General features: G+C 45.3%; 1 protein-coding gene across 1 annotated transcript in view; it reads left to right on the forward strand.

Moving 5' to 3' along the window:
- IGFBP7 (insulin like growth factor binding protein 7) overlaps window positions 1-12,130 on the forward strand; it is a 65,028-nt gene that overhangs the window by 51,935 nt on the left and 963 nt on the right. The window contains exons 2-4 of the mRNA XM_054029215.1: window positions 596-705; window positions 8,381-8,497; window positions 10,446-10,572. Of these exons, the coding sequence (XP_053885190.1) occupies window positions 596-705; window positions 8,381-8,497; window positions 10,446-10,572 (354 nt within the window). The remainder of the gene's footprint in view (window positions 1-595; window positions 706-8,380; window positions 8,498-10,445; window positions 10,573-12,130) is intronic.

The raw sequence follows: 12,130 nt of genomic DNA on the forward strand, positions 1-12,130 counted from the left end.
CTGTGTCCCCAGGCTGGAGCATGCTCAGTGTGGACAGAATCTAAGAAGGTTTTAGATGGTAAACTCTAGCAAGTCTCTACTGAGCATGTGAAAACTGTAATTTTTCCAAGGCTTATAACTTGGCCAAATTTTCATGGGGGTGGCAAAAGGCACATACCTGACACAAAGGTCACTCCCCTGCCAAATTTCAAGCCCCTGTTCCAAAGCATAGAGGTGTTAGACCAGCTCAATGAAAATGTCACCTGAATTTTTTAATGTGGGTAAAACAACATATTTTCCCCTATTTTTGTTGTTAGAAGCAGCTGAACCATTTTGGCTGAAATTTTCCAAACTAATTCAGCCTGAGGCAGACACCCAGTCTGGAAAATTTCAGCCCAAACAGTTCAAATTTGGCAAAGTCATAAGCAACTGAAAACAGAGTCTTATAATGGGAAGTGTTGGGCAACCTTAATTGGGTGGAGCTACCAAACCTGCCTATAATAGTATTAGAGTCCTGGCACTGAAAAACTACTGAATGTAACTGGGTACAAACAAGAAGCAGGGAACCAGACATCAAGTTGGAGTCACCTGTTTTAAAGGCTTTCTCTCTTTTCAGGGCCTTCCATTGTGACTCCCCCTAAGGAAACCTGGAATGTCACTGGAGCAAAGATTTACCTGAGTTGTGAAGTCATGGGCATTCCAACCCCAGTGCTCACTTGGAATAAGGTCAGTGGCACGGGATCTGTTTTTCATGGGTAGCATGGATTATGCCGTTTTTATTTACTATAGTACAATATTCTTCACCTCTTGGCGGAGATGGCAGAGGAGCAGAGAGAACTAGTCCGTAAAAAAGAAAGGCAAGTTACAGCAAGCTCTGCACTGCTTTTAAAGTGGCAAGAAAGAAGGGCAGTCCCATTTGTGCAAGGATGAGAAAAATACCGAATGCATTACCAAATCCACCACCACCTGTGAACTGTAGCACTTTCAAAAGGAGAGCTAAGCCTGTTAGACAGCAATTGCAAGACAAAGGCTACAGCAAACCCACCAGCAGAAGGGCGTGTTTACAGTGAGTTTCTCTGGTCAATGCAAAAAAAAAAAAAGAGAACATCTTTTTTTCCCATTCCCACTCCCCAATCTGGATTTATTGAATTCCTCCTTCTGCCCCCCAAAACCAATATTTTTTTCTTTTGCACTTTTGTTTATGCTGATAAGAGAAACACAATTATGGTTTGCCATATTAAAGACTGGTGTTAAGAGTAGCTAAAGAATGCTTCCCAATGATCTGTTTTATGCTCATACATGCCTGTGGCTTTGAAAACACTGGCCTTGTGTGCCCAGGTCAGAGTCATAGTAATCCTGCAGTGTTTTTGTTTTCTTTTGTTAGCCTTGAGATGCTGCTGCTCCTGGGCTGTGTGATTAGATAACGCTGGTGGCCTGGGTTTGTTTTTCACCCTTAGTTCATAGCAAGGAAGGTGCACAGTCATGTTCAGCTCCCGACACTGCATCGGAATCTGGCATTGGGACCTCAGAGGAGCCTGAAGCCCAAAGCAAGGCAGGTTCCATACATTCACATGTGCGCCTCCTGCTTTGCTGCCTCTTTGGAAGTGATAGGATAGAGAGAAGACTTTGATTTGGTGTTAAATTTCAAACAGAGTGTGCTGGTTAAAATTAAAACAAAAGTGCCCTTGCGCAGACTCCATCACTTCTCAAGTTTTCTCAAACCCACAGGTTCTTGGGACCTCTGATGGTTTATAGCCCTTTACAATCAATTTAAATAATGTATATTTAAAACATTTTAAGGAAAATTGTTCAAATAGTGACCCACCTAAATAATAGGGCCAACTACAGACATAGGAGACCTTGTTGTTAGTAAGTGAAATCAGCCGTGGTGTACGTTGTCAGACAGATCTTCAATGGACTTTTAAAGCTCCACACCTAGCTGTGTGCTCCAGTGTCACCAATGAAAGTTTGGCACAGAGAAACGACAACCTCCTCTCACAGGAAACGGAACATGCCACTCACCAGCACTCTCAGGAACTTACTAGAGCACTGCATGGGAGGAGTGTGCAGGAAGGGCAGAATTAAGCTGCTGTTTTCTGTAAACAAAATAATCATGGAAAGGAATAACATCTACCAATTGAACTGTAGAACTTTGTATGGCACATTGCCAGGTGTAGCTTGTACACCATTAGCTTCACTGCTGATTAACGAGGCAGATCTTTTGTTATCTCCTCCCTCAGCACCAAAAAGGCTGAAAAAACACAAACTACACATCAACAAAGGGGTGTGGTTTTCTGCTTCCAGGCAACATTTCTATCAAGGATCCTCTTAGCTAAGCTGGTCATAGTGTGGCTATGCACTGTGCATAAGTGGCTAGAAGCTTCACAGTGACAAGCCTTTTTTGCCAGTCTTGCCCATGGCCATCTGGAAAACATCGGTTTTAGGGCAGCAGACGCTCTGGTTGCTGCCTTTGGTTTACTTTGTGCACCATTCTCCTTGGGAAAGTCACGTGCCATGGGCCCTGCCCTGGTAACAGCATGTGCAGTGCTAGTTTCCCACTGCTCCAGAGCCCAAAGGCCAAGTTTTTTCAAAAGGGCTCAACACCCTGAAGCTTCCACTGAGAATAGAGAATCCAGCCCCACACTCCAAACTATCACTGAGGACAATGGGAGCTGCTGGGCGCTGAACACTTTGAAACTCTGGCCTTTTGGACTGTAGGTGCTACTGAAAAACAGACAGCAGCCACCATGGACAGCCCAGGGAACCACCTTTTCCCATCTTTATACAAGTACTTGCACCATTTCAGGCATTTAGGATAGGCTCTTCCGAAGTGCTAGGCGCTGGCCCAACTCTGCTCCCATTGTAGTCTGTGGCCATTTTACCACTGTCTTCAGTGGGAACAGAGTTAGGGGCAATGCTGAGTGCTAGAAAGTTGCCTAATAAGGGCCGGTCTACACTACGAGGTTAGGTCGAATTTAGCCATGTTAGGTTGATTTAAAAATGACTGTGTCCGCACAACCAACCCCGTTCCATTGACCTAAAGGGCTCTTAAAATCGACTTCTTAAAATCCTCCCCCACAAGGGGAGTAGCGCTAAAATCGACTTTGCTGGGTCGAATTTGGGGTAGTGCGGACGCAAATCGACGGTATTGGCCTCCGGGAGCTATCCCATAGTGCTCCATTGTGATCGCTCTGGACAGCACTTTGAACTCCGATGCACTAGCCAGGTACACAGAAAAAGCCCCAGGAACTTTTGAATTTCATTTCCTGTTTGGTCAGCGTGGCAAACTCAGCAGCACAGGTGGCCATGCAGTCCCCCCAGAATTGTAGAGCGTAGAAACACTCCCCTATCATCTCCGTCCCTGAGATTGTCGCAGATTAAAAGGCAAAAAACCACACTCGCGATGACATGTTTTCTGAGCTCATGCAGTCCTCCTGCACTGATAGGGCACAGCTTCATGCATGGAGGCATTCAGTGGCAGAGGCCAGGAAAGAATTAAGTGAGCACGAAGAGCGGAGTCAGGACGTGATGCTGAGGCTAATGGGGGAGCAAACAGACGTGCTGAAGCATCTGTTGGGGGAGCTAACGGACATGATGAAGCATGTGTTGGAGCTGCAGGAAAGCCAACAAGAGCACAGACCCCCGCTGCATCTACTGTATAACCGCCTACCCTCCTCCCCATGTGCCATAGCTTCCTCACCCAGACGCCCAAGAACACAGGGGGGAGGCTCCGGGCACCCAGCCACTCCACTCCAGAGGATGGCCCAAGCAACAGACCACATTCTACAGGCCACTATCCTCTGATCCCACTGAGGAATACCAAAAGAAACTAGTATCAGAGGGGTAGCCGTGTTAGTCTGAATCTGTAAAAAGCAACAGAGGGTCCTGTGGCACCTTTGAGACTAACAGAAGTACTGGGAGCATAAGCTTTCGTGGGTAACAACCTCACTTCTTCAGATGCAAGTAATGGAAATCTCCAGAGGCAGGTATATATCAGTGTGGAGATAACGAGGTTAGTTCAATCAGGGAGGGTGAGGTGCTCTGCTAGCAGTTGAGGTGTGAACACCAAGGGAGGAGAAACTGTTTCTGTAGTTGGATAGCCATTCACAGTCTTTGTTTAATCCTGATCTGATGGTGTCAAAATTGCAAATGAACTGGAGCTCAGCAGTTTCTCTTTGGAGTCTGGTCCAAAAGAAACTACACCATCTACTCAAGAAATTCCCAGCTACAGTATGGGAACAAATCTACATGGACACACCCCCAGAACCCCGACCAGGGGCATTCTATCTGCTACCCAAGATCCATAAACCTGGAAACCCTGGACGCCCCATCATCTCAGGCATTGGCACTCTGACAGCAGGATTATCAGGCTATTTGGACTCTCTCCTCAGACCCTACGCTACCAGCACTCCCAGCTATCTTCGAGACACCACCGACTTCCTGAGGAAACTACAATGCATTGATGTTCTTCCTGAAAACACCATCCTGGCCACCATGGATGTAGAAGCACTTTACACCAATATTCCACGTGAGGATGGACTACAAGCTGTCAGGAACAGTATCCCTGATGAGGCCACAGCAAGCCTGGTGGCTGAGCTTTGTGACTTTGTCCTCACCCACAACCACTTCAGATTTAGGGACAACTTATACCTTCAAGTCAGTGGCACTGCTATGGGTACCTGCATGGCCCCACAGTATGCCAACATTTTTATGGCTGACTTAGAACAACGCTTCCTCAGCTCTTGTCCCCTAGTGCCCCTCCTCTACTTGCGCTACATTGATGACATCTTCATCATATGGACCCACGGAAAGGAGGCCCTTGAAGAATTCCACCTGGACTTCAACAATTTCCACCCCACCATCAACCTCAGCCTGGACCAGTCCACACAAGAGATCCACTTCCTGGACTCTATGTGACCATCACTTATTTGTACTGTAAACACCACCCTATACCGGAAACCTACTGACCGCTATACGTACCTACATGCCTCCAGCTTCCATCCAAGACACATCACACGATCCATTGTCTACAGCCAAGCCCTAAGATACAACCGAATTTGCTCCAACCCCTCAGACAGAGACAAACACCTACAAGATCTTTATCAAGCATTCGTAAAACTACAATACCCACCTGGGGAAGTGAGGAAACAGATTGACAGAGCAAGACGGGTACCCAGAAATCACCTACTACAGGACAGGCCCAACAAGGACAATAACAGAACACCACTGGCCATCACATACAGCCCCCAGCTAAAACCTCTCCAGCGCATTATCCACGATCTACAACCTATCCTGGAAAATGATCCCTCACTCTCACAGACCTTGGGAGGCAGGCCAGTCCTCGCTTACAGACAACCCCCCAACCTGAAGCAAATACTCACCAGCAACTACACACCACACCACAGAAACACCAACCCAGGAACCTATCCCTGTAGCAAACCTCGTTGCCTACTCTGTCCCCATATCTACTCTGGCAACAGCATCAGAGGACCCAACCACATCAGCCACACCATCAAGGGCTCATTCACCTGCACATCCACTAATGTCATATATGCCATCATGTGCCAGCAATGCCCCTCTCCCATGTACATTGGCCAAACCGGACAGTCCCTCCGCAAAAGAATAAATGGACACAAATCGGACATCAGGAATGGTAACATACATAAGCCAGTAAGTGAACACTTCAATCTCCCTGGTCATTCTATTACAGATTTCAAAGTCACTATCATTGAACAAAAAAACTTCAGAAACAGACTTCAAAGAGAAACAGCAGAACTAAAATTCATTTGCAAATTCAACACCATTAATCTGGGCTTGCATAGGGACTGGGAGTGGCTGGCTCATTACAGAAGCAGCTTTTCCTCTCCTGGAATTGACACCTCCTCATCTATTATTGGGAGTGGACTACATCCACCCTGATTGAATTGGCCCTGTCAACACTGGTTCTCCATTTGTGAAGTAACTCCCTGCTCTCCATGTGTCAGTATATAATGCCTGCATCTGTAACTTTCACTCTATGCATCCGAAGAAGTGAGGTTTTTACTCACGAAAGCTTATGCCCAAATAAATCTTAGTCTTTAAGGTGCCACCAGACTCCTTGTTGTTTTTGTCAATCAGTTTGACTTTTAGTGTGGCTACAATAAAGAATGTGGCCTTGTCCTTCCCTCCTCCCCCATCCCACCTTGTCCGTTATCTAAAGAAAGAATGCATGGTTTCAAAACAATCGCTACTTTATTTCGAAGGGGGGAGGGTGGTTGGCTTACAGGGAATTAAAATCAACAAAGAGGGCAGGTTTGCATCAAGGAGAAACACACACAACTGTCACACCGAAGCCTGGCCAGTCATGAAACTGGTTTTCAAAGCCTCTCTGATGCGCAGTGTGCCTTGCTGTGCTCTTCTAATCGCCCTGGTGTCTGGCTGCTCATATTCAGATGCCAGGTGATTTGCCTCAATCTCCCACCCCACCATAAACGTCTCCCCCTTACTCTCACGGATATTATGGAGCACACAACAAGCAGCAATAACAATGGGAATGTTGGTTGTGCTGAGGTCTGACCAACAGCGCCAGTGAGCTTTTAAACGTCCAAAGGCACATTCTACCACCATTCTGCACTTGCTCAGCCTGTAGTTGAACTGCTCCTTACTACTGTCCAGGCTTCATGAACGGATCCCCAGAGCAGAGTTGCAGCAGAAGCAGTGGACGAGGACGGTTAATAGTTCAACTGCACCATCTGCTGCCAGCAGCACCCAGGAGGACCAGAACGGATCCTCCTAGCTCGTCGCTAGGGAGCAGGAGAGCAGAGTTGCAGGACAGCAGAGTTGCAGCGGAAGCAGGGGAGCCGTACACCATGCCCTGGAGGTTGCTAGGAGCTGGGCAGGGAAGACATTCGCAGAACCCCCGGCCAAGCTACATGTCCGACGAGGACTGTTAGCAGTCCTATTGCACTGTCTGCTGCGAAGGCAAGGAGCTGCTCTGTGTAGCAATGCCAGCTGCTGCAGGTGCTTCTGTGTCAAATGCTTGGAGATCCAGGTAGGGCAAGATACCTCGGCCAAGGCAAAAGAGCAAGAGCCCTGGAGCTGTTACATGTGTCAACCACAGAAGTGCTATGGGGTGTTACAGCGCCGACTGGACTGGAATGTACGGCTGCAAGACCTCTTCACCAGCGACAAAGGACAGGAATATGATGCACCTAAAATCTAAAAAGGCCCACACATTTCCCAGAGTCACTACCCTTGATAACAGAACATCAATGATTGCATTGGCTACTTGGATCATAGCAGGCCCCACAGTAGACTTGCCCCCAACAGCAGAGGTGACGGTGAGCTGAGCGGGCTCCATGCTTGCTGTGCTATGGTGTCTGCATGGGTAACCCAGGAAAAAAGGCGTGAAACGATTGTCTGCCATTGCTTTCACGGAGGGAGGGGTGACTGACGTACCCAAAACCACTCATGACAATGTTTTTTCCCCATCAGGTATTGGGAGCTTAACCCAGAATTCCAATGGGTGGCGGAGACTGCGGGAACTGTGGGATAGCTACCCACAGTACACCGCTCTGCCGACTTAATGGGCTTAGTGAGGACATATGCAATACGACTTCTATAAAATCGACCTAATTTCATAGTGTAGACATACCCTAAGCTAGAAAGTTGTACAGCATTAACTACTATAGACTCCCTCACTGGTAGGGACGTAGTTATACTGGTATAGAGGTGCTTTAACAGTATAGCCATGCATCCACACTATGGCTTTTACTGGTTAAAAAAAAAAAAAATCACACCCTTACTCAAACTAAAAAGCAACAGAGGATCCTATGGCACCTTTAAGACTAACAGAAGTATTGGGAGCATAAGCGTTCGTGGGTAAGAACCTCACTTCTTCAGATGCAAGAAGTGAGGTTCTTACCCACGAAAGCTTATGCTCCCAATACTTCTGTTAGTCTTAAAGGTGCCACAGGACCCTCTGTTGCTTTTTACAGATTCAGACTAACACGGCTACCCCTCTGATACTTTACTCAAACTAGTTACACCAGTAAAACTTTCACATGTATTCTGCAGGCCACAGTCTGTCGTAGGCCTGGCTTGCATACCGATTCTGTACCAGTATAATGGTCAGTTAGAGGTGTGATTTTTTTGTTTTATCAGTAGTGTTATACCAGTACAAACCTCCCCATCAGGATGCAGATACTGGTATAGATCATTCTCTTTCCCTATAGGAATAGCCATAGTGGTCGGAACATCTTTAAATCAGTATAACCACACCAACTGTATGGGCCTAGTTAAATCCAGACAGCTTTTGTGTGTAGACAAGGCTTTAGGGGGTTTAGGGCTTAGGTATTGTAGGTATTTATGATGGAAATCTCATCAAACTACTGACAACTTGACTCTTAATATTCCTGCTCAGATAATAAGGGGACAATCTGGTGTCCAAAGGCTGGAGCTCCTGCCTGGAGACCGCGACAACTTAGCTATCCAGACCCGTGGCGGCCCTGAGAAACATGAAGTGACTGGCTGGGTATTGGTAAGTACTTGTGCACATTCATATACAATTCTGATAACTTTTTGGCAAGATCCAAGTTTCTATGCATAATACTGGGAAATTACAATGGAGTAAGTGCAGTATTTTTCTTGCTTGAAGTTATTAAGCAGAGACATGTATGACAAGGAGTAAGATTAAATGCATTCAGTTGGCCCAGTTCTTTGCTTTTATCTTTTGTAGTTATTTACACCCATGCAAAATGTGTGCGAAAACAATGAGGAAGAGCCGGATGTTTAAAAGCTTTCAGGACTAGGACCAGACTGAAATGACAGACCACCTCTCCTTCTGCACTGTCTGTAAAATACTGCCATCAACAGGTGCAGCACAGCAGGTAGCTAAGCTAGGGATTGCTAGCACTGGAGACCAGTTATCTACAGTGAAGGTCACATGGGAGTGGAATTCTCCACAGATCAGGGCACTACTGTCCTACCTTTTGTGGAGCATAGTGCAAGACGGAGCACTACACTAGCCACTCCCTCTCCACAGAGACAGAGTCACTCTCATAACTTCATATAAGCCCCACAAACCCAAGCCAGAATCAGCCTGACCTCTCTCAAGCACTGCTACTCTGAAACCGGTTTATATTTTGTACCTGTCTTGCTGGGGCACGCTTTCCAATCAAGGCTGTACAGCTCAAGAGACTGTTCCCTATAGTTACAAGCTTGACCAGATGAGATGCCCTCCTCAAAGAACTCTGAACTGCTCCGTAGACATTTACTTAAGAGGAAAGGGGCAGAGACCTTTACTTCCACTTGATTCCATGTCCTACAGCGCAGACTGAGGATTGCTATGCGAACATAGCAGGACTGGTCTTGTCCTGGAGTTCACAGAAAACCCTCGCTCTTAGCATCTCTGACCTGTGTCCTCAAGGAATGTGAACTCTCAGGAATCTGCATCCCAGACATTCAAAAGTTGAAGTTAAATGATGTTTTTTTTTTTTTTTTTTTTTAAACTCTTCACATATAGGGAGTTACTCAAGTGGGAGTGTGACAACTGGAGCAGCATCCTAGGGCCCGAGCTGTAATGCATGGAAATGGGTTGGAGAGGGGAAAGAGCAGCCGCAGGGAAGCCAGCAGAGAGGATGGCACAGTAGGGCAGGGGTGACAGATTTGCTTTGCAAGTAGATAAGCTTTGGCAATAACAGACCACACTGTGCAATCTCTTCAGCTGCCAAACGAGGTGGTGGCTGGGGAATGGAACTCAAAGGCATTAGCTTACACTCTACGCCAAAACAGAGGTGGAAGCTTGGGCAGAGAAAGCTTTGGAATAGGGCAAATACGTTACTGAGCCAACAGAAATATGATGAGGCACCTTCCCGGAGAGGAGCATTACGGCTACCGCTTTTTCCTGCCTCCCTCTCCATGACAACAGGCAGTTCTAAAACATCACAGACACAAACCTAAGCAAACACAAAAAAGGGTTGAAGTCTGGCTAAAGCAAATCCTGCTGTGGAAGACAGAGTGAAATGAGGAGTGGATTGATTCACTGAGCTCCAGGACAGGTACCAGAGTGCTTGCTGTAGTGTAGTTGGATACTGCCACCTATCTGATTTGGGAACTAGAGCAAACCACTTCTGACCCAGTCAGGCTGACTGAAGCCACCGCTGGCCCTTTGGCTCCATTGAAAGAAGTCAGGGTTAAGGTTTGTGCTCTCTTTGCTAATAGGGAATAAATTCTCATTCTTTTTAAAAGTTCAGTTTATGATGCAATTTTTTTTAAACAAAATTATTGCATGTTCCATACTGGTGGCCAAGGGAATATTCTGGACATGTGCAGTCTCCAACTGCTAATTCCCACTCGATCAGTTACCTGTATTGAGTCTATTACTAGTGCTATTGTTTAGTGCTGTTATACAACCCAACAGTGACACAAAGTAACTGGAGAACAAATCCTCTGTAGTAAACAAGGATACATGCTGCTTGTTTTCATAGATCTCTCCTTTGAGTAAAGCGGATGCTGGAGAGTACGAGTGTCATGCATCAAACTCCAAAGGAGAGGCTACAGCCTCTGCACGAATTACTGTCCTCAATGACTTACATGAAATACCCATAACTAAAGGTAGGTAATATGTGCAAAGATTTTTTTTTTTTTAAATGGAGTTTATGCCCTTTGGTTGTTTAGGATATAAGAGAACAACCTGAAAAGTTGCATTTAAAACTGTTAGCTGTAGCGTGCTGATATTTCCAATGTCAAACCCAGTCTTTCTGGTTCTGGTGAAGCACTCATGGAGGTCTCTAGTGTAAGAGCTCACACATAGTTGAGAATTGGGTTGTTGCATCTTTATTAAAGACATGCTTTTTCCAAAATGTGTGTTAGGTATTGGAGGTTAACTAGGTAAAGGTTAAAACATTGACTAAAAATCCCTTCTGTTCCAAATAGCTCTGCTTTCAGGGTACGGTGGTGATTTCATTAGTTCTCCTGCCACCATGTTATCTGAAAAAAACCTGAATTTCAAATTGTATAAAAGGCTTTAAAAACACTTCCAAAAACAGCAGGACTATTTTGCCAATATATGTAGTCTTAATAGCCTTGATCATCTTCCATCCTAGCAACCTTTATCACACACATTTATAGGTTAGTGTATGTAATCCATTCATTTAGGTTCTAGACTTGTGCTCTTTTAAATGGCACATCTCAATAGCTGGAAGATGTGTTAAAAAAAATCAAATATTGTCCAGCAGTAAAGCAAGAGTATAAAATGACTCCCACCGTCAATTGGGTCAAGTCAGACACTAACATAATTAAGCTATGCCCTTTGCTAAAGGTGCGTGGTTTTGGTCATATTATACCTCTTTTTAGAAATCCATCATCACAAATGCAGGGGGATACATGCATCTAATGATTTAGCTTTTTAAAGGACAACTGAAAACTGTCCAAAAACAGGTCAGGGAAGTGATAGGCTTTTGCTGTTTGTTAATGACAATGCTACTACTAGAATGCAGCATGGCACAGACTTGATAGTACACCATAGTCACAAAAATACATATGAGGAGAAATAAAAGTATGCCACAAATTATTGCAGCTCCTTCTCACCTTTAGGAAATGACAAGGAGTTAAAAGTGCTGATGCAACAAAAATCAATTTCCTCCAGAATTATTTATTGTTGCATCAAAGTTTGACATATGCTTTAGCTAATCAATAAGTGAAGGTGCAGACAGTCTATAAAAGGAGTGTACCTCAAAGCTGTTAAAGGGGCATTCTGATAGGGTGACCCTGCTTCGAGTGCCATCCAATGCATGACAGTTGTGCCAAGCCTGGTTCCCCTTTGCTCACCTTTTGTACATTGTCAGAGTTCAATTTTCAGAGTAACAGCCGTGTTAGTCTGTATCCGCAAAAAGAAGAACAGGAGTACTTGTGGCACCTTAGAGACTAACAAATTTATTAGAGCATAAGCTTTCGTGGACTACAGCCCACTTCTTCGGATGCATATAGAATGGAACATATAATGAGGAGATATATATACACACATACAGAGAGCATAAACAGGTGGGAGTTGTCTCTCAGAGTTAGTAAGACAACTCCCACCTGTTTATGCTCTCTGTATGTGTGTATATATATCTCCTCATTATATGTTCCATTCTATATGCATCCGAAGAAGTGGGCTGTAGTCCACGAA

Source organism: Malaclemys terrapin, chromosome 5, assembly GCF_027887155.1.
Source record: "Malaclemys terrapin pileata isolate rMalTer1 chromosome 5, rMalTer1.hap1, whole genome shotgun sequence".
NCBI classification, from domain to species: Eukaryota; Metazoa; Chordata; order Testudines; family Emydidae; genus Malaclemys; species Malaclemys terrapin.